A 23,895-nucleotide genomic window follows, 5' to 3' on the forward strand; every position below is an offset into this window, starting at 1 on the left:
TAAATCTTTTATGCATTCATTTATTTATTTATTTTATCAAATTAATTTTTATTATGTGTTTGGATGATGATTATGTAATGGGTGGTTGTTAGTCTTTTAATGTGTAATCAATATATTCAATATATGAAATATTTTTAGTTTTGTATTTTTTGATTTAATGGATTGATTTAACAATGACATCAAAGTTGTCACCATATTTGACTTTTGAAAAAATAGAAACTAATTTAATGAAGATAAAAACAACTGCCCATTACATGATCATCATCCAAACACATAATAAAAATTAAATTAGTAAAAACATAAATAAGTAAATGTGTAAAAAATTTATCAATTTTACATAATTTTATCTTTCTTGGGTAAAAATAATTTTTAAAAATTCAAAAATGTTTTTTTGATATTTTTTTTGTCAAATTAATTTATATTTTATCAGATTGACAACTTTGCCCTTGAAATTGACCAATGGTATCTTCAATTGTCCTTATTTGGAATAATATTCAAAATTCAGAGTCAAATGTGTCACAATTAAAAAGTTAGGGATCAAAGTGATACAAGCACAAACTATAAGGACCGTTAGTATAATTTGCCCAAGATTTTATTACAACTATTGAGTATTAAACCTGAGACTTGGAGAGAGTACTCCCCCCAAGCCCCAAATTATGCCCACTAAATCAACGTGTTAAGGTTGAATGATCTCTTTATTAACACTACATATTTATGAAGATTGTTATTTGGGCCGGATTTCTCTTTAGTCCGAGATCAAATTAGAGCGTGTTGTTGGGCTCGTGGGGGGCTCACCATTGGTCTTGTTTTAATAATCCAAACCATTCAATGTATAGAACTCATCAAGTACTTTATCTCTATGAAAAATTATGTTGATCAAATATCGATAGCTACTTAATCAAATCAGATTTCTATCAATAGTAAATATAATTTTGAAAATAAATTATTGACAAAAATTTGATCCGATCAAGTACCTACTGATATTCAATTAACGTGATTTTTTATAGGGATAAAGTACTTGACGAGTTCTGCACATTGAACGATTCAGATTATTTAAACATGACACATGATAGATCCCACAAACTCAACAACACCATTCAATTCACAAAATGAACTGAAGACAAGCATAATCTTGTTATTTATACATACACGTTGCTATATATACACATAAACATATTCATGTACTTGTCGATTCCACAAATGATCACCCCCATATAATTATAAAACCTCAAGTGCCCATCAATGGTGGGGCTCCCATGTATGTATATCTTTTATGAATTACAGGTGGACCCCCACGCGATGCGTTCATGGGGGTCACATTCCAGTTGGAGTGTTTTTTCTTTATGTATACATTGTATTGTGTTGTCTGATTGTTTATTGTATTTAATTTATGAAAAATGCATTACAAATGGAATTATCATTCACCATTATAAGAGAATAGTCATTCTATAGAAAGACTAAGAAATGATTATTCTATTTCATTCTAATGAATCAAACACTATATAAGTGATTATCACACAAATCTACTAAAGAGCAAGATGATGATGTACTTGCAAATCATCATGCAAAATATACAGAAAATATAAACATAAATCTTACATTAGTGGTATTATTTGAATCTAGTCTATCAATGATATTCTTTTTTCCTTTGCTGATCAAATATGAAAAATCAAATCAAACTTAACTTGGAGTGCATTCATAACAATTTGATAAACTCTTTTTAGGAGTTGTTTGGAGATGATCTCAATAGGTGCACTTATTTGATAATTACATTTATTTGGATCATATCACCTCTCTACTTTTCTGCATATCTTTTCATAAAAAGTCAAAAAATGTATTAAATAAGCAAACAATCAATTACAAGACTAATGCTTTGTGCTCGTATCAAATAAATTGTTATTGGACCTAACTTGGTATGTCAAGGTGATCCATATTAGACATTGCATTCAATCTAGTTCACTTTCTTTACTTGGATAATAAGAGGACCAATTGTACCTAAGTGCGACGGTTCAAATAAGCAGTAAAACTTTCACTTATACATGTTGCAAAATAAGAAAGATCACCATAAGAAGACTATTTAAGAATATGAGTGGAATCTTACCACAAAAATAATATCTAAAGATCATGTTAACATGATTTTCCATTCATGAGTTTGATGGAGAAGATAGTTGTTCTGTACATTGTGTAAACACCAGCAGCTCTTAATAGTGGCTAAGTAATGCAGGATGGTTTGAGATGTTCTAAATAAGTACACTTTTTGACTTTTTATAAAAAAAAATGTATACAATCTGCAATGTATATTTACATAAGTGAGTATTAATTATGTGGAAAAAAACAAATCCACACTCTGGTCCATTTCCCTATCCACATTAAAACATGTCCACCACACCCTGCAAATCTCCTTCCACAATAATAAAATGAAACCTCAACTCCACGGCTATCCTTATCGCCTCCCTACCAGCCAGCACTTCTATTAAATAAAACTTAAAACAAATGAAGTATGATGTGCATTAATTAATTTAACATGTTCATGATTTAAATGAAAAAAATACTGCCACAAAAGGTTCTCCAAAGATAGAAATATACATGCTAGATGAAAATGTATGTTAATTTTATTTAATTTAAATTTATTTATTTCTGTATCCATCTCTTCTTCTTTTTTTTCTTTTTTTGAATATTTCTTAAATATGAGCATGAACAAAAATGATTCTCTAAAAAATGAAAATGCACATGAATAAATTAATGGTCATGGAGGTAATTTTTTCCTCACCTAAATGCACCACATCAAATGTGAAAAAGTTAACTACATGCATAATCATTTAAATCAGTGAATGACATAAAATACACAGTGATCTTTAAATTATTTTAAAACCCAAATGATGAAGAAGATGTAATTAAAAACCCTATACAAATTCCTGAAGAAATCGTAAATTCAGACTCACTTTGTGAAACTCTCATCGTCTCATCAGCCGTGAAGTTTTTTAGCTATATAAAAACCAAAAGCATAACCCAATTTAGCATTATTATTTGAGCAACATCGAACTATTTATTGAGGCAAATATATTAAAAGAAAGAAGATAAATGAAAGGAACATGAAAACTCGCAACAATAAAACTAAAAGTCCAAGAAAAGCAACAGCCCTCATTCTAATTGTAACAAAAGAAATATGGAACCAAAGTTATAATCACTTAAAATTTAGTGACAGGTGAAATATGAGTGGTAGCCAATAAGTTGGTTAATACATCAAACTACCCTTGACTCCCAAAGCTTAATAATCATCAACAAATCAGTCCAACAGCAATCCAACTCTATATATGTATGTGTGTGTAATAAGACTTAAATTGACTCTAAACAAGTTAACCAAACATCTAAATTGTTCTCCATGAAAACTTTCATATTTGTCCTTCTTTTTCTTTTCAAGCTCTGCAGAAAGAGATTACAAAATATAAGGGGTCGACAATCTTTTCTTGGCAATAAACCAATCATATGCAATCATGAAATTGGCATCTCATAAGCAAAAATTTATATTAACAAAATAACTTCTCTCATTGGCATATTGTCAAGCACATTGTGTGCAAGTTATATGCTAACAAACATCAAAAGAATACACAAGCATATAAAATCAATACAGCATCTGCAAAAAAGAACACAAAGTTTATGACAATGGCATACCTGATTATCCGGTTTGAGAGTTGATCTCTAGACACAGTCAATTTCCAACTCGTAAGTGTATATATGATTGAATACAATCAGTTCACCGCCACAGAAGTACGCTGGACAATCAGTTCACCGCTACAGGAACACTCTGGATAGCATACATGGAAATCTCGCATTGAATTCTATTAACCTATTTTGGTTTAATGTTCAGATTTCTTTTTTCCCCCAAAAAATAGAGGCATCGTTTGCTTCAAGAACTTGTTTTTATCTCTCTATTTCACGCACTTCTCACCAATTACATGATTTGAAAAACAAAAGTAGTATAAAATACATAATCGGCATGTTATCATTGTATTCAGATTTACAAGATGCAAATGGTGAATCACAGCAACAAAATTGGTCATAAACATCCCACAATCTTTTCATTCATAACGCTATGTTTGGTAACTTAGGAGAGAAAAGAAAAGAAATGATTACTTAAGTAATAAGAGAAAAGAAAAGAAAAGAAATGATTGTAATTTCTCTCCTTTTTGTTTGGGTAAGTAAGAAATAAAAGAAAAGAAATGATTGTGATTTCTCTCCTTCTTGTTTGGTTAGATTTCATTAAGAGAAAAGAAAAGAAATTATTTTATGTTATATTACCAAAATAACCTTTTTATATTTTCAATCATTTTATTTCTTTTATTTTTACAGGGGTAAAATTGGTATTATGAAAATATAAACATTTGTGGATTTCTTTTCTCTCCCAATCTCTCCACTTTTGGGAAGATTGAAAATAAGGGTTATGAGATAAATGAGTTTCTCTCCATTTCTCTCTATTTCTCACCATTTCTCTCCACTTAAGATAACCAAACAAGGAAGAGAAATACATTTCTCTCTATTTCTTTTCTTTTCTCTCCAAATCACTCAATCCAAACACAGTGTAAGAAAATATTTTCATAACCAATTAAGTCGAATGATGGGCATAAACTCTTAATTTATTATGAATCAAACAAATAACACTTAACCTCCTATCATGTCAATTTAAATAAATTTTAAAATTCTCAAGCATTATTTCTGCAGAAGTACAAGTACGATAGATCAAAATAGTCATTCGTAGGTGTGGTTTGACTAGAGATTTTTTTAGTTGATTTTTTTGAGTTGAGGTTTTTTTAACTAGGATAAAAAAGTTCATTTAAATTGGTTTTTTTAATTTTTTTTTACTTTTGTAAGAGAAAAAGTAAAATAATTATGGTTTGGCTGTGATATTTTGTCTTATTGACTTATTTAATCTATTTTGTCTTTTGTACTTTTTTAGCTTCAACCATAATTGCCAAATGAAGCCTTAAATTTTTAGAGCGGAGTGACCCTTCCTACCAATCTTGTTTCTCCTTTCTATCAATCTTCCTATCTTCGTTTGAGAATAACTTTTATAACTTGATTTTTTTTTTTGGACTGTTTTAACCTAAATAAAAAAGTTCCATTTTGAATGAATTTTTTTTTTTTTTTATAATTTTGTGAGAGAAAAAGGTGAAATGATTATGTTTAGATGTGACATTTTATCTTATTAATTTTTTGGAAAATGATTTGTCCCCCTAATTTTCCCCCCCGAATCCCCCGAAAAACAAATGGAGAAGAGAAAGAGGGAGAAAGAAGAGGGGAGAAAGAGAGAGGAGAGGAGAGAGGGAAACAGAGAGACAGAGAGGCCCTTCCATTCCGCTCCCTCCATTCCGCCGATCGCCGATCGTCGTCCCAGCTCGCCGATCGTCGTCGCAGCTCGTCCGCCTCCGCCGATCGTCGTCCCAGCTCTGCCTTCTTCTATTCTTTTTTCTTCTTCTCTTCTTTCTTTCTTCTTCTTTCTTCGTCTTCTTCTATATTTCTAATTGAAAAAAAAAAAAAAATTCAAACGACGAAATGACGTCGTTTCGCCAATTAGGAGGATTCGAGGGGGGCTGAATTCGAGCTCTCTAATACGGTCCTAATTTTTTAATATGTTTTATCTTTTATTAGGTTAAATTAATCCCAACCATATTACTAAACGGGGCATAAAATCTCATTACTTTTAGCCTTGGGTTGTTTTGAGAAGTTGGTTAAAAATTGAGTTTTTCACCTTTTTTTTCTTTTTCTTTTTTTTTTTGAAAAAATTTGTAAAAACTTAGAAAAACAAAATATGACCCAAAATAAGTAAAGTTGACTTTAGACTTTTAGCTAAATTTATAAATTGAGAGAAAGAACAAAGTAGATGATGGGAATGGGACCCAAAAAGGTTAGAGTGATGTATAAGGAGATTGGAATTTTATTTATTTTTTTCTCGCGAATTTTTTTTTTTTTTTTGGTTGATAATTTTAGACAAAGATAAAATTGTAATAAAAAAAAGAGTTAAAAATAAAAAGAAATTCTAATATACATCGCTTTAAAAATGGTACACCATATGAATCCTAGTTATATTATTTTTTATTTAGTTATGATCAATTTTCTTCTTTAATTATGTCATTATTTTAGTTATGACTTATAAGTTATTTAGTTATACCTCATGTTGTGTTTAGTTATGACATTTTTTTTTAATTATGACTCAAAAAATTAAAATTATACCATTTATTTTTAATTATAAAGTGAGAATCAGGATCCTCTCCTTACTCTCTCGCCGTACCTCCTTACTTGCTGGACTATTGAGCCTCCTTTTGAACCCAATTTTGATGGTCCTTGTTCATAAAATGCATGTGACGCACACTAAGGCTAAGTTTGGCTACTACAAAATAATTCATCTTTTTATCTTTTTATTTTTTTTTCTATCATATCACCTCTCTACTTTTCTGCACATCTTTTCGTAAAAAGACAAAAAATACACTTATTTAGATCATTCCAAACAACTCCTAAATTTTTCAAAAATAGAAGCCTAGGTTGTTACTTTTGTTGGGTACAAAGAACTGAAATGGTAACTACATTCGTGTGCTACTCGGGTGCACCCCTTCCATATGAGGACTACCCTGTTATCCTGCCACGTTATCTTCGAACTTGCAATCTTATCCGTAGCGAATTAAAAGTCAACGAATCACAGACAAGTAAAGCAGGGATTATTTTGTAATTTCGTTTATTTGCTCATAAGTACCAGACCACACGTATAATTCCTTGAGGATCAGCTTTGTCTCCAGCCAATGGCTTCCACAAGCTTGAACTTCCTCCAGCTCCAGACTCTCTCGCTCCGCCATGTGCACAATGCGCCACCTACCTCCTGCAAGGCGCACTCTCCTAAACCTGCGCCGCCCTCCCGCACCACCGCGCTACCAGGCCGGAGACAGTGGCTCCTCCTGCTGACGGCGGGGACGACGTTGAAGGCGGCGGAGTTGCCGTCGAGGGCGCAGGACATTCCGCTATTCGGACTGAGGAAGAAGCTGAAGAAGGTGGAGGAAGAGGCGGAGGAGGTAATCAAGGAAGGGATCGAGACGGCGGAGAAGGGATTTGAGACGGCGGAGAAGGGAATTGAGACGGTGGAGACCGAGATAGAATCGGCGTTGAGGTTCGGGGGGTTGGCGCAGGCAGGGGCGGTGGCGGGAGCGGAGTTTGTGGGGATTTTGGTAGCTACTTCTGTGGTGAATGGTATTTTAGGACCCGAAGGTCAGAAATCGTGAAGTGTGATTGGTTTTTATCTAAATTTTTGTTCTCAATTGATATGTTTATGTAAACCTGGTTGTAAAATTGTAATAATCACCGTAGCGTTGTGAATTTGTGTTGTTGTTGATTGAAGAATTTGATGTTTGTGCTGGAATGTAATATGATTAGGTGTGAGGGATAAAAAAGAAAAAGAAAAGGAAAAAGGATTGGATGGCAATATTGAATGTAATTTAGGAGTTGTTAATTATCATTCACCTCCTAATACAATGTTAATTTTGTCATTCACCTCCAAATACAATGGCACTGTTTGGTATAGATTTTAAGAATTGATTAAAATTTATTTTAATTTAGGAGTTTATATTAAACTGTTTAGCGTAGTTTTTATTTATAAGTTATTAAGTAGGAATAATTTAAATAAATTTAAAAAATTAATTATTTAAAAATTGAATTCATATGATGCATAACAAATTCATAATAAAGAATACATGCATATTGCAAGTGACTCTAATATATATCATCTATTATTGACTTTTTGTCCCGGAAAATATTAAATTAATCAGGTATTTTAGGCCTCGTTTGGGAACAGGCTAATTTAGTAACTTTTTGGCTATTTGGCTAAAAAGATAGGTAAAAAAAACTTGTATGTTTGGGATGACTTTTTGGCTAATTACGAAAAGATGTGCAAAAAGTAGAGAGAAAAAAGAATCTTTGACTTTTTGGTATGGGTTGTTGGCTTTTTGGCTAATTTAGTAATTTTTTGGCTAATTGGCTAAAATAGCCTCTTGCCAAACGAGGCCATTAAGAAAATCTAATAGTAAAATGAATTTAGACCTTTTAACAAATGTTTGAATTAGTTTTTTTTTTTTTAAATTAAATCATACAAAGATCAAAGAAGCATATATCTATTTTTTTTATTATTATTTTTATTTTATAGTTTATTATGTAATAAAATAATATAAACTTAGAGGTCCAGAGTAGTCTCTCTCTCTAAGAGATTTCCAACAATGTTCCGGCGATTGTTCACTGACATTTTTAGTGACTTATTTTACACTTTTAAAGTATAGATCTACACTTCTAAAGTATAGATTTACAATTTTAGAGTGTAGATCTAAACTTTTTATATTTGAAATAGAAGTTTTGATCAGAAAGTCTTCTCCTCCTATTTTGGCATAAATTTTTGGATTTTCAACACTCGCAATGGTTCCCTTATCTCTCAACCATTTTTTCATTCCATTGTTGGTGTCCTTCCTTCTTCAACGGTAGTGGTGGCGGAGTTGAGCAGCAACGACAGAGATGACGTCAATAGGGACGACGGTCTTTCAAGCAGATCTTACTTTTTAGACCACCTCTTTGAGCAAATCGGTAGTTTTTCCTAAATCGTAGCTTTTTTTTTTTTTTTTTGGTGGATTTCTTTTTTTGTTGTTTGTTCGTTGTTTGTTTGTTCTTTATTTTGTTGTTTGGTTGGGATGGCCCTTTGAAGTCTTGATTATGTATTGTTATTGTCTTTTATTAATATTGAGATGGCCCTTTTATTAATATAATATTTTCCATATTCTCGAAAATAATAATAATATGAACTTGTAAATGAATATTTCATAAACAGCTGAACGAGAGCCAATATTTGGCTATTCAGTTTTGCAATTTCTTATTGAAAGTTCAATAAATAAATAAAAAGGTTAAACGAACTTAAATCACAATCTAATCTTGTCCAATGAAATAGAAAATAGGGAAAATTACTATTCATGATAGATTTTGAAAAATTATTACACATTAATAAAAAAAAATTGTGATTTTAATTATTAATTTTTATAATATTTATGTAACGCCCTCAAAAATAAACCCATCATAGCATACATTCACGATAAATAAAAGAGTTTTCATATTATAATCATCAGAGTATTCTTACAAAAGGTATTACGTGTTGACAATAAAAGTAAACGCCCTATAGGCTTACAACTTTCCAAGTCAACATTTGGTTACAAAAAGAGAGAGTACTAACTCTACACAAATAAGCCCTTGGCTTGATATACATGTAATACAACAAAAACAATAAAAAAGAGTCTACAGCCTCAAGCCACCCAAGCTACGTCCTTGGAGGTGACATAACACCTGTACCTGAAAATGATGTCCCATATAGGGTGAGCCAACGCCCAGTAGAGATATGCTAAACATAATATGAGCAATAACTAAAACATTAGCACTTGATAAATGTTTAACTCATATAAACCAACATACAGTACAATCCAGTTCCATAATCCTTAACTTAACAAAACTCAACTTATAAACATGGCTCAGAACCTAGCCAAATAATTGAAGTGAGACTACATCTCATGCCAACAATACTACGAGCTGCCATTTTATGGAAATTGCGTCCGCGGGATTCGGCACCCATGTATTTTCATTCTCTTATGGCCATTTTACGGATATTTCATCCGCGGGATTCGGCACCCATGTATAGATATATTCGGATTGCCATTTTACGGAAATTGCATGGCGCCCATGTATTATTATATTCAAATGGCCATTTTACGAAAATTTCATCCGCGGGATTCGACACCCATGTATTTAAATACACAACTTGATTAGTTTCAATTCACCTAATCATCATGCAATGTCTACAACAATCAAGACTATCCTCCACTGATAGCCCAAAGTAGTTATTTCTAAACAGATAATAAATGCCTCAACAGATATATAATTGGCATTTTCAAAAGTGAGCGATTTATAAATCCAATACCACCATTCTATCTCATAATGAGCAAATTTCATTATCCCCAACTCAATTTCATAGCAAATGTCATTAATTACACTAATGATGTAGGAACCCACATTTTATGTCTTCGTCATGTTCATGAGCATCTGTATGATTATGGCTTGTTAAGTTTGCGTGTGTATGTTTGTGACTTGCTTCGCTTTAGCGAGTGAGATCCATGCCTTGTTTTGAAGCCTTGTGATTTGTCTAAGTGTTGTGTGCTTGTCTTGTTCCTTTCTTGATGTGAAACTTAGGTCGCGCCTTGAATGAGTCATGTAAGCCGATGTTATTCCAAGCCGAGGTCATCCTCAGTCTAGAAATATCTTGGAACCCCTTGTTGACCTCCGTCCTTGCCTTGACACATTAGCCGAGATGTTACCTTGCACCCAAGTGATCTCGTCCTGGAGTGGTATGACCTAGACCAAGGTGTGGCGCATCTAGGCCAAGATGTGGCACAGCTTAGTCAAGCGTTGTCCTACCTAGCCGAGGTCATTGTCACCTTAGTTGCCGAAGTCCCTTTTGTTAGCCGATGTCGCCCCTTGCCTGAGTGCCATTCCGTGTAGCTTGTTAGATACGCCTTGTTATTAGCCGATGTCATTGCCTCGTCAGAGAGCCCATACTGCTTTACTTGTTGAACACCCTTCCACCATGCTTTGTCTGGTCTGTCAGCCACCTTTTCAGGGAAAACCCAACCAGTCGCCGCCACGTGTCTCAGCAGAGGGTTAACCCCAGAACCGGGTAAAGAAAACTATCATTTGGAATCATAACCTTGCCTTGTAGAGAGAGAAACTCTAGGAGGAAGAAGGAGTTTTAGAGTGAGAAAGTAAATCTTCAAGCTTGATTCCTAGAGATCGAACCGTTAGATCCGTGTTCTAAGGTTAGATTCTTGATCTGCTCATGATGTTCTTTATGTTCATGTTATTGCATTGCATGATCGGATATGATTTGTAAGCCATGCATTGTTTTGAAGTTCGGTTTTAGAAAGAGAAAATGACATTCATGTGTTCTTCAAGAAAAAGTCTTGTTTTGATCCGAAAAGCTTGCATAAAGAATCATGTTTTTGTGTTTATTTCCGCAAGAACTTCAAGTACGGGTACCCAGGTCCATGTTTTCAAACTAGTAGCATGAAAATCCCAGATTTGTGATAACAGATTGTGATTGAACATTCATATTTTTCATGTTTTCACACTCATGTTCTTCATGTTCATCAACAGAGGGAAACCCAGAGTTTCCCGACCTCTTTTCCTTGCATGAGGCCCTCGGGAACACACCTCGGCGAGGAGGTGTGGAACCTCGGCCTAGACCTGGTTGGTGCCCAGCATGTTTTCCGAAATTATTTGTGTACATACGAAACTTGTTGAAGGTGCATTCAATAGGCTTTGCCATGTGTTTGTAGGACTTGGGCTTGTCTCAACCCCGACATTTGAAGAACTATGTGAGTGGTATTTTTAATAAAGCTATGTTATACTTGTTTTGATAAATCTCGTTTTGACTTGGTTTTGACAGAAAGTATTTGATTTTAGCATGAATGACTATCCCTATTTGTATATCAAACACTATCTTGTTTTGATGGCTTGTCTTGAAAGTCCTTAGTTGCAGGGGACTATAATGCAACTGCACTCTTGTCTTGAAAGTCCTTAGTTGCAGGGGACTATAATGCAACTGCACTCTTGTCTTGAAAGTCCTTAGTTGCAGGGGACTATAATGCAACTGCACTCTTGTCTTCATATGTCATCGCACTTGTAATATGTAGATGTAATAACATCCAAGGAACTTGAAAGGCCGGCAATGAACTTGATTTTTCCCCTTGATTGTAAAGTATGCTATGTATTGTTTTGAAAGAAATCTTGGATATCAATCATGCAAAACCTTTATTTCTAATATCATTCACTGAGTATCCAAGCTCACCCTCTCTATATATATGTAGGTGATGAACAAGAAGGCAATGAGGCCTAGACGTGTAGCCGATGTGTTTTTGGGTGCATTGCCGACGTGTTTTGGATTAGCATTTTGTACCATCTTGAAGATTATGCTTCTTAGCTTATATTTCATGTGCACTTGTATATGTCGGCTTGAGAAGCCTTTTGGTCAAGATGTATTTTGTATCTCATTTCCTTATTGTATCTAAGTTGTAAGACTTTGTAAAAATGTATGTCATTTCATTGGACTTAAGCACGGCTCTCATGGGCTATTTAGATTCTGTATATATATATATATATATATATATATATGTTGCTTCCGCACTTGTAAGCCCCATATTTTATACTCTGATTGTGTGTGACTCTTGTAAGTCGGCCTACGGTAATCTCGGATTACTGGCCATCACGGCACCAAACTACTAGGGGCGGTGGGGGCGTGACAGAATGGTATCAGAGCACGAGATCCTTATAGTACGTTAACCACCCACCTTGAGTCCTAAAGAGCATAGGATTTTCCTTAGAATGATGTTAGGATTGCATCATATTACTTGCTACTTGACTACGTGTGCATCATTTCGGCATAGACATTTGTTACTTGTATACGTATTATCTGTTCAGTTATTTTAAAGTCTCATCTTGCATTCTCCTAGCATCATGAGGAAAGGTAGACCTTCAGTTGGCCGAGATCGTTCAGAAGATAGATTGGAGAGATTGGAAAGGTTAGTCGAAGGCTTGGTTCGTGAGCAGAGACAACCTAGGCCACAGGATACTGGTACGACTTCCACGCAGGCCGAGCAGACGAATGGCCGTTATACAGCTTCACCCCCTCCAGTGCCACAAGCGCCTCTACAGCAGGCTTTGTACGGGAACGACACGATAACCCTAATCAGAGAGTTCAAGAAAATGAAACCGCCGAGATTTCAAGGAGGTATAGAACCAATGAAAGCCGAGGCATGGGTTTTAGAGATGGAGAAGTTGTTTGAGATCTTCCCCAGTACAGACACCCAGAAGGTATCTCTGGCAGCATTCACATTAGACTACGATGCTCGTAGGTGGTGGATGATGGTCCGAGAAAGCAATCCGGGTTTGACTTGGGCAAAATTTTTGGAGTTGTTCTACAACAAGCATTTCCCCCTTAGCGTCTGAGACCGAAAGACCACGGAGTTTCAGAATCTGATGCAAGGGAACAAGACAGTCGCAGAATACGATCGTGCCTTTACTGAGCTGGCGAGATATGCGCCTCATATGGTTGACGACGAATACCGAAAGGCGAGGAAGTTCGAAAGTGGGTTGCGTGGACCGATACAAGATCGGGTCAATATGCTCAACATGCCGACATACGCCGGAGTACTGGACAAGGCCATCCTGGCTGAAGCTAATTTGAACCGATACCAGAGTTCAGGTGAGGGTCAGAGGAAGAGACAGAATTATGATAATCGCCGAGTTCCGTTCAATGCTAAGAAGAGAATGAGCACAGACAGTTCCAGCAACTCAAATCAAGAAGGTAACGCCAAGCCGGTGTGCGCGAGTTGTGGAAAGCTACATTTCGGGGTTTGTCGTTGGGCAACAGGAGCTTGCTATGAGTGCGGCGAGATAGGTCATCGTGTGAAGGACTGCCCGAAGGCAGGGACTGACGACGGAAAGAGGAATGGAAGCACCTCGGGCCCTGCACAGAACAACAACGTCGGGAGAATACAGGCAAGGCAAGGCAGAGTTTTTGCATTGGTACCCGGAGACGCCCAGAATGCCGAGGCGGTAGTGTCAGGTACCCTTTCAATTTGCTCTCAAGATGCATACGTATTGATTGATTCGGGTTCTACGCATTCATTTGTGTCCACTATATTCGCCGAGAAGTTGAGTAGAGAATTAGAACCCCTTGATTACGTATTATCTGTGTCTACTCCATCTGGGAGAAATATGATTGTTACATCCATTTATAGGGCGTGTCTTGTTATGATTGAGAGTGTAGAGTTGTTAGTTGATTTGATGCCATTAAGCATGACCCACTTCGATGTCATATTGGGAATGGATTGGTTAGTAGCAAACCATGCATCCATTAATTGTGTTACTAAGAGCGTCACATTGAAGACCCCAAGTCAAGCTGAGGTCATTTTCCAAGGTAAAGGAGTAGTACCCCCACCTTACTTAATCTCATCCATGAAGGCCTACAAGTTGATCCAAAAAGGATGTCAGGGTTATTTGTGCAGTATACTAAGTGATTTGAATGGAAGTGTTGAGTTAGCCGACATACCCATTGTTGAGGAATTCCCTGATGTCTTCCCGAATGAGTTGCCTGGCCACCTTGTCGATAGAGAAATAGAGTTTACTGTGGACATCCTGTCAGGAACACAACCCATCTCCAAAACACCCTACAGAATGGCCCCAGCCGAACTTAGAGAACTGAAATCGCAATTACAAGAATTGTTGGACAAAGGATTTGTTAGGCCGAGCACTTCACCGTGGGGAGCACCCGTTCTATTTGTTAAGAAAAAGGATGGCACACTTCGTCTTTACATTGACTACAGAGAACTTAATAAGGTGACCATTAAGAACAAGTACCCATTGCCTAGAATCGATGATTTGCTTGATCAACTACGAGGAGCACGAGTCTTTTCCAAGATTGACCTTAGGTCAGGCTACCACCAGTTGAAGGTTAAAGCCGAGGACATCGAGAAAACTGCTTTTCGGACGAGATATGTCCACTATGAATTTTTGGTAATGCCATTCGGAGTAACCAACGCCCTAGCAGCATTCATGGACTTAATGAACAGAGTCTTTAAGCCGTACCTAGATGAGTTTGTCATTATTTTTATCGACGACATATTGATCTATTCCGGGAGTACGAGCGAGCACGAGAATCATCTGAGACTTGCCCTGCAGACCTTGAGAGATAAGAAGTTGTACGCCAAGTTGAGTAAATGCGAGTTTTGGCTTTCCAGCATTTCATTTCTAGGGCATGTGATTAATGAAGATGGTATATCAGTTGACCCCAGTAAGATTGAAGCCGTTGTGAATTGGCCGACGCCGACCAACGTGTCCGAGGTTCGTAGTTTTCTGGGTTTGACAGGTTATTACAGAAAGTTTGTGAAAGATTTCTCGAGGATTGCAGTGCCATTGACACAACTAACTAAGAAGGGAGCAGCTTATGAATGGACCAATGAAAGAGAATCAGCCTTCCAGGAGCTGAAGACGAGGTTAGTTACAGCACCAGTTCTCGTACTACCATCGGCTAATGAGGAATTTCAGATTTACAGTGATGCTTCACATAAGGGTCTGGGTTGCGTGTTAATGCAAGGAGGTAAAGTCATAGCGTACGCGTCTCGTCAGTTGAAGCCCAATGAAAAGAATTATCCTACCCATGATCTGGAGCTAGCTGCCGTGGTTTTTGCTTTGAAGATATGGCGTCATCACTTGTATGGAACATCTTGCCAAGTTTTCACCGACCACAAGAGTCTGAAGTACTTGTTCACTCAGAAAGAGTTAAATATGAGGCAGAGAAGATGGCTCGAGCTACTGAAGGATTATGACATGCAGATTCAGTATCACCCAGGTAAGGCAAATTCCGTAGCCGACGCATTGAGCAGGAAGTTAGTTGGAAGTTTGGCGTGCCTGACAGCGGTTTCGGTGGAACCGACCATTATTGAGGAAGCGAAGACCAGACAGAGGGAGGATAAATTCCTCAAGAAAGTAATTGATGAACTCGTCACCAAGCCGAGGCCGGGATACACCATGGAGAATCAAGTGCTTAAGTTTGAAGGAAGATTGTGCGTGGCCGACGTACCAGAGTTAAAGAGGAAGATTTTGCAAGAGGCCCATAGTTCCAAGTTTGCCATTCATCCAGGGAGCACCAAGATGTATCAGGACGTAAAGCGGACCTTCTGGTGGCCAAACATGAAAAGAGAGATAGCCGAGTTTGTATTTCAGTGTCTGTGTTGTCAGCAAGTGAAGGCAGAACACCAGAGACCGGCAGAACTTCTTCAACCCTTGTCAATTCCTGAGTGGAAATGGGAGCACATCTCCATGGATTTCGTAGTGGGTTTGCCGAGGACGCAAAGAGGTATGAATTCCATTTGGGTTATAGTCGACAGGTTTACTAAGTCAGCTCACTTCTTGCCTGTCAAGACTACATTCAATGCCGACCGACTTGCCGAGTTGTACATGAATGAGATCGTTAGGCTTCATGGTGTGCCGATGTCCATTGTGTCAGACCGAGATCCAAAGTTCGTTTCTAGATTTTGGCAGAGTCTACAAGGAGCCTTGGGAACTGAATTGAGATTTAGCACAGCCTTTCACCCCCAGACCGACGGGCAGACAGAAAGAACGATTCAGACACTCGAAGACATGCTCAGACTGTGCGTGTTGGATTTCCAGGGAAGTTGGGAATCGCATTTGCCATTAGTAGAGTTCGCGTACAACAACAGTTATCAAGCCAGCATAGGCATGGCGCCGTATGAAGCTTTGTATGGAAGGGAGTGCAGATCGCCGATATGTTGGACTGAAGTAGGAGACAAGGCTCTAATTGGCCCCGAGTTGATTCAGATGACAACTGAAAAGATCAAACTCATTCAGCAGAGGATTAAAACCGCACAGAGTCGACAGAAATGTTATGCCGACCAAAGAAGGAGGGAGTTAGAATTTGAAATTGGGGATCATGTGTTTTTGAAGGTCTCGCCGATGACAGGAGTTTCGAGATTTGGGAAGAAGGGTAAACTTGCACCCCGATATATTGGGCCGTTTGAAATTCTTGAGAAAGTTAACACCGTTGCTTACAGACTCGCTTTGCCGCCAGATTTAAGCCAAGTCCACAGCGTGTTCCATGTTTCAATGCTGAGAAAATATATCCGAGACCCACTGCATGTAATAGATTACTCCGGGGTTGTAGTTAATGAAGACCTGGGCTACGAAGAGAAGCCGATGAGAATTATCGACAGACAAGTGAGGCAGTTAAGAAACAAGTCGATATCAATGGTAAAAATCGAATGGGAGAAGCATTATGGCGAGGAGGCCACATGGGAAAAGGAAGAGGAGATGAAAATCCGATACCCGGAGTTATTCGTAGGATAAGGTAACTTAAGTTTGGGGACCAAACTTCTTTAAGGAGGGTAGACTGTAGGAACCCACATTTTATGTCTTCGTCATGTTCATGAGCATCTGTATGATTATGGCTTGTTAAGCTTGCGTGTGTATGTTTGTGACTTGCTTCGCTTTAGCGAGTGAGATCCATGCCTTGTTTTGAAGCCTTGTGATTTGTCTAAGTGTTGTGTGCTTGTCTTGTTCCTTCCTTGATGTGAAACTTAGGTCGCGCCTTGAATGAGTCATGTAAGCCGATGTTATTCCAAGCCGAGGTCATCCTCAGTCTAGAAATATCTTGGAACCCCTTGTTGACCTCCGTCCTTGCCTTGACACATTAGCCGAGATGTTACCTTGCACCCAAGTGATCTCGTCCTGGAGTGGTATGACCTAGACCGAGGTGTAGCGCATCTAGGCCAAGATGTGGCACAGCTTAGTCAAGCGTTGTCTTACCTAGCCGAGGTCATTGTCACCTTAGTTGCCGAAGTCCCTTTTGTTAGCCGATGTCGCCCCTTGCCGGAGTGCCATTCCGTGTAGCTTGTTAGATACGCCTTGTTATTAGCCGATGTCATTGCCTCGTCAGAGAGCCCATACCGCTTTACTTGTTGAACACCCTTCCACCATGCTTTGTCTGGTCTGTCAGCCACCTTTTCAGGGAAAACCCAACCAGTCGCCGCCACGTGTCTCAGCAGAGGGTTAACCCCAGAACCGGGTAAAGAAAACTATCATTTGGAATCATAACCTTGCCTTGTAGAGAGAGAAACTCTAGGAGGAAGAAGGAGTTTTAGAGTGAGAAAGTAAATCTTCAAGCTTGATTCCTAGAGATCGAACCGTTAGATCCGTGTTCTAAGGTTAGATTCTTGATCTGCTCATGATGTTCTTTATGTTCATGTTATTGCATTGCATGATCGGATATGATTTGTAAGCCATGCATTGTTTTGAAGTTCGATTTTAGAAAGAGAAAATGACATTCATGTGTTCTTCAAGAAAAAGTCTTGTTTTGATCCGAAAAGCTTGCATAAAGAATCATGTTTTTGTGTTTATTTCCGCAAGAACTTCAAGTACGGGTACCCAGGTCCATGTTTTCAAACTAGTAGCATGAAAATCCCAGATTTGTGATAACAGATTGTGATTGAACATTCATATTTTTCATGTTTTCACACTCATGTTCTTCATGTTCATCAGTAGAGGGAAACCCAGAGTTTCCTGACCTCTTTTCCTTGCATGAGGCCCTCGGGAACACACCTCGGCGAGGAGGTGTGGAACCTCGGCCTAGACCTGGTTGGTGCCCAGCATGTTTTCCGAAATTATTTGTGTACATACGAAACTTGTTGAAGGTGCATTCAATAGGCTTTGCCATGTGTTTGTAGGACTTGGGCTTGTCTCGACCCCAACGTTTGAAGAACTATGTGAGTGGTATTTTTAATAAAGCTATGTTATACTTGTTTTGATAAATCTCGTTTTGACTTGGTTTCAACAGAAAGTATTTGATTTTAGCATGAATGACTATCCCTATTTGTATATCAAACACTATCTTGTTTTGATGGCTTGTCTTGAAAGTCCTTAGTTGCAGGGGACTATAATGCAACTGCACTCTTGTCTTGAAAGTCCTTAGTTGCAGGGGACTATAATGCAACTGCACTCTTGTCTTGAAAGTCCTTAGTTGCAGGGGACTATAATGCAACTGCACTCTTGTCTTCATATGTCATCGCACTTGTAATATGTAGATGTAATAACATCCAAGGAACTTGAAAGGCCGGCAATGAACTTGATTTTTCCCCTTGATTGTAAAGTATGCTATGTATTGTTTTGAAAGAAATCTTGGATATCAATCATGCAAAACCTTTATTTCTAATATCATTCACTGAGTATCCAAGCTCACCCTCTCTATATATATGTAGGTGATGAACAAGAAGGCAATGAGGCCTAGACGTGTAGCCGATGTGTTTTTGGGTGCATTGCCGACGTGTTTTGGATTAGCATTTTGTACCATCTTGAAGATTATGCTTCTTAGCTTATATTTCATGTGCACTTGTATATGTCGGCTTGAGAAGCCTTTTGGTCAAGATGTATTTTGTATCTCATTTCCTTATTGTATCTAAGTTGTAAGACTTTGTAAAAATGTATGTCATTTCATTGGACTTAAGCACGGCTCTCATGGGCTATTTAGATTCTGTATATATATATATGTTGCTTCCGCACTTGTAAGCCCCATATTTTATACTCTGATTGTGTGTGACTCTTGTAAGTCGGCCTTCGGTAATCTCGGATTATTGGCCATCACGGCACCAAACTACTAGGGGCGGTTTGGGGGCGTGACAAATGACCCAAATATACCCAAAATATGGCGCATTTCCCTTTAAGCTCAATATTGACCCAAAGGTCCAAATATTATCAACAACACCAATATTCTCATCTCTAGGCTCAAATATACATATATAGGCTCAAAATACAAAACCCCTCTTTTATACATTTTGAAACCCTAGCACCCAAAATCACCCAACTCAACATTATATCAAAAAGACCAATAGTTTATGTCAAAGACCATAGGAATAAGTAGTTATCCCTACCTCGAGATGAAGAGCTCAAATGGAGGAGATGACCAAAATCCAAAGTGCTCCAAATCCAAGATTTTTCAGATTAAAAGGAAGTCCTGAACACCCTCGATCTTTCTTACAAAGAGCCTAGGTTAGAAACTCACTAGAAGTAGATCAATCCCTAGAGAGAAGTTGTTTAGAGGGATAGAGAGCTCAGATCTAGGGTTTTTGAAAAAGAAAGAGATGAAAAAGTGAAGTGTAATCCCGCTGCTGTCTACTGATATACGTATGACCCGCTCGAGCGGAGAATAGGACGCTCGAGCGTCAGACACAAAAACTGGACACGCTCGAGCGCAAAGGTGCCCGCTCGAACGCCAAGGCACAACTGCAAAACGCACCCGCTCAAGCGCAAAGGGAAAGCCACTCGAGCGTAGATTTCCCCCTTCTAGTACTTTTATAGACAATGAACTACCCGCTCGAGCGCCAAGATACCCGCTCGAGCGCTACCTGCTCGAGCGTAAGGAAAATCGCTCGAGCGTGAAAAACGCACTTGCAGAAGTTTTGCAGAGACACAAAATGCTGGGAGTGTGTAAACTCCGCTTGAGCGTAAAGGGACCCGCTCGAGTGGACCACGAAAAATCTGGGCAGCTAGGAATGGGACTTAAGCTCAACCAACCTGTTCGAAACACGCCCAATACATCCTAAAACTCAAACACACGGAATTAAAGGATAACAACAAGATATACAACCACCAACTCCACGGAACCTAAGTTCAGAATACAACAATCAAAGGAAGAGAAACCGGAATCACTATAATTTATCACCTTTTTTTTTTTGTAAATTTTGTTCCTAACACCACTTAGGTGTAATTCCCCCCCCCCCAAAAAATATATATATATATATATATATATGTATATATACCATGTCCAAAAACAATCTGTCTGGAATGGGCAGGGTTTGTTGGGTGAAAACACAGAACACGAAAAAAAAGGAAGAGAAATTTATTAGAAAAGAAAAAAGAAAAAGAAAAAACAGGCATGAAAATATTTAGTTTGATTTTGGAGGTTTTAGTCCGTATTTTTTAGTGAATTTTTTAATATTTTATATTTATTTTAGATGTATCTAATCTATATATGCAAGAAAAATGATCTTTTTAAGAATAATGATTGTGGAAGATTCAAACGCCCAAACTCATTTTGTTAATTTGTTAATTTTTAAAAAATAAAAAAAAAATTATCGGTTAGTTCCTTAAGTCAAAAATCCATAAACAAAAAAAGTTCTAATTATCTACAATTTTAAATTTTAATATTCAAAACAATATGATAAGTCACCCTCATTCTTTCTAAAAATAATGTCGATCTATACGATTCAAATAAAAAAAAAATAAAGACACTAATTATCTATGATTTTGAATTTCAAAATTCAAAATAATATGGTAAGCCACCTTTAACCCACTCTCACCTTATTCGAAAATAATATAAATCTAAAATTTTAAAAACTCAATCAAATTAAAAATTCAATACAATTCTCTCTTTAAAATACTCAATATTTGATCTTTTTTCCAACCCGGCCAACTTTTTTGAAAGAAAATAGTTATTGAATTGATTGAGATTAATTTATTGAGTTGAATCTTTGTAATAAAGCAGGATGATTTTTGAATTTTCAACATATTTTTGTCCTACTAGGACTCCTCCCTCTTTTCTTTTTATTTTTTTATTTTCTCCCATTTTTATTTTTCACTCTATTTGTTTTTTTTTTTCTCCTTTTTGTTCACTTATTTTTATTCACACTATACATTCAGGTACGGGCATACACTAGTATATACCTAAATCATAACAAATTATTTGGTCAATACTTAAAAAAATAACAAAAAATATTTTTTGAAAAAATAAAAATAAACAAAATATTTTTTCAAAAAAATATAAAATAAAAATAATTTTAAACGACAAAAATAAATTTTTTTTTTTGAATTTTTTTTAATAGAATTTTGAAAAGAGTTCGATTATAAGCTTTGAGTTTGTGTTTGGTTATGAATTTTAAAAATAGCTTTTGAATTGAATTTTGAGATATGTTTTGATTGTGATTTTTAAAAATAACTTTTGAATTGAGTTTAGAATTATGTGTTTGGATACGATTTGAGTTTAAAATATTAAAAAATTAAAATATTTACAAAATAAAATAAAGTATTTAAAATTAAAAAATATTTAAATAACAATTATATATTTAAAATAAAAAATAAAATTTTCTTAAACATTATTTTATATTTTAAAAAAATAAATCCAAAAAATTTCAAAAAATAACTCAAAATTCAAAAACTCAAAACTCAAAATACAATTTGAAACTTTTTTTAAAATTCAAAATTCAAAAACTCTTTTCAAAACTCTTTTAAATTTTTTTTTTCAAAACTCATAACTAAACAAATTTTTTTTTTTCAAAAGTCAACTCATAATTCCACACTTAAATTACAACTGCACACTTCAATCATAATTCCAAAACTAAACCAAACAGAGCCTTCAATTTAGCCGTGGGAATAGATTATTTTAATTGGCTATTTGATTTTTTTGACTATTTTAACTTAGCCAAAACAATTATATTTAGAAAGATGGTTGGCTTTTTTTTTTTTTTTTAAAGTTGATTTGATGATTGTGGGAGAAAAAGTAAAATGACGATGGGTTCGATATGACATTTTATTTTATTGACTATTTTAATTTATTTTGTCTTTTAATAAACTATTTTAATCTAGCCATCTTTCCAAACATTCTTTTTTTAGTTTCAATCCGTATTTTTTATTTTTAATTAATTTTTTTCTCGTACAAAATTTGTAAAAATTCATTATATATTATTAAAAAATTCAAATATGTATATTAGTTTTTTTTGTATTTATTAAATTTTTTTCAAAAAAAAACTGTACTAATATTTTTAATTATATCTAAACTAGCATAATTACCCATGCTATGCACGAACATAAATAAATAATCAAAAATTAATTTTTAAATTAAATAAAAATCTAAAAAATTTATCTACAATATTTAGCAAAAATGATTTAGAATCAATTAAATTTTATTCATTTTTATCACAGTTACATGTAAAATAATTTTTTTATATTCTTATGTCATTAATTTTTTGCTCTAAGTTCTTCGTTACAAATATATGTCATAATTCAAGTGGCAAATATTAAAAAATAAATCACAAGAATTATATTTATGATAAAATATAAATACATTTTTGTTTTATGAGTTTCGTAAATTTAATTTATCATATGGTAGTGGTAAATTACATTTGTCAATATAGTAATTTTTTTCATGTTTTGTGAAGTCTAAAAATTATAATTTGTCTTATGTTATAAGATTTACGTAAAAATGAATTAGGATTCACTTGTGATATTAAATTTGGGCTTAATATTAGATTTACACCAATTTATCCTTCACTTAATCATTAAAAATTATCTTGTTCTGTTTCTAACTCACTACAACAAAAAAGGCCTATGGTGACAGACTGATTTTGTCTTCAAACATCAAAATTTTGTCACTAAAGTGATCTGTGACGAAAAAAATTTGTCACCACGTTCGTGGCCTATACGTCGTCACAAAAAGTACTTGGTGACGAAAAATAGTTTCGTCACCTATTTTTCATTTTTGGCGACGAAATGTTTCGTCTCCAAATGTTGAATTTTTCGTCCTCTAAAACACCGATTTCGTCACCAAAACTAAATAATATTTTACTTTAATTATTTTTTGCGACGAAATATTTCGTCACCAAATATATTTTAGTGACGAAAGTTTTCCTCACCAATGATATGGATTAAGGTGACAAAAAAATTCGTCACTAAAATGAGCAAAAAAGAAAATTATTCAATGACAAAAAACATTTTGTCACAAAATATTTCAATTTAGCAACAAAATATTTAGCAAATGTAACGAAATTATTTGTTTTGTACTATATCATTAGTGAAAAAATTATTCGTCATGTTTTTTGAAAACTAATAGTGACATTTTTTATTTCGTCACTAATAAAAATTAAAAATTTTGAAAATAGGGGTGCTATTTTCTTCCGAAATTTTTTCTTTTCAGTAACAATTCCCTGCGTATTTCAATAACCTGTTGATAAAATATCTATTACAAATCAATACAAAAATCTGTTCATTTTCATAAACATCACAATCGAATTTTAGCACTATCCACAAAAATACAATATGAACTGTATGCGGATTATAAACATGTCTCCTAATATCCACAAAAAACGTCTACTAATATCCACAAAAATATAATATCAACCATATGCAGATTACCAAACACATCTCCTAATATCCAACAAAAAACATGTCTACTAATATCAACAAAAATAAAATATCAAGGACGGATTACCAAAT

At 35.5% G+C, this 23,895-nt stretch overlaps 1 protein-coding gene and 1 long non-coding RNA gene across 2 annotated transcripts; one reads left to right on the forward strand and one right to left on the reverse strand.

Annotated features, from left to right (window-relative positions):
• Positions 1-3,118: 3,118 nt before the first annotated feature.
• LOC145790638 (uncharacterized) lies at positions 3,119-4,091 on the reverse strand. Its single transcript, XR_014329503.1, has 2 exons — positions 3,673-4,091; positions 3,119-3,423 (listed from the first exon to the last, which is right to left on the reverse strand). It is a non-coding gene; the product is annotated as an uncharacterized LOC145790638 (long non-coding RNA).
• Positions 4,092-6,791: 2,700 nt separating this feature from the next.
• Positions 6,792-7,265, forward strand: YCF37 (homolog of Synechocystis YCF37). Its single transcript, XM_028242904.2, has one exon. The coding sequence runs from the start codon at positions 6,792-6,794 to the stop codon at positions 7,263-7,265; it is 474 nt and encodes a 157-aa protein (XP_028098705.1).
• The last annotated feature ends 16,630 nt before the right edge of the window (positions 7,266-23,895 follow it).

Source organism: Camellia sinensis, chromosome 1 (assembly GCF_055761805.1).
Source record: "Camellia sinensis isolate YWXY chromosome 1, ASM5576180v1, whole genome shotgun sequence".
Taxonomy (NCBI): domain Eukaryota; kingdom Viridiplantae; phylum Streptophyta; class Magnoliopsida; order Ericales; family Theaceae; genus Camellia; species Camellia sinensis.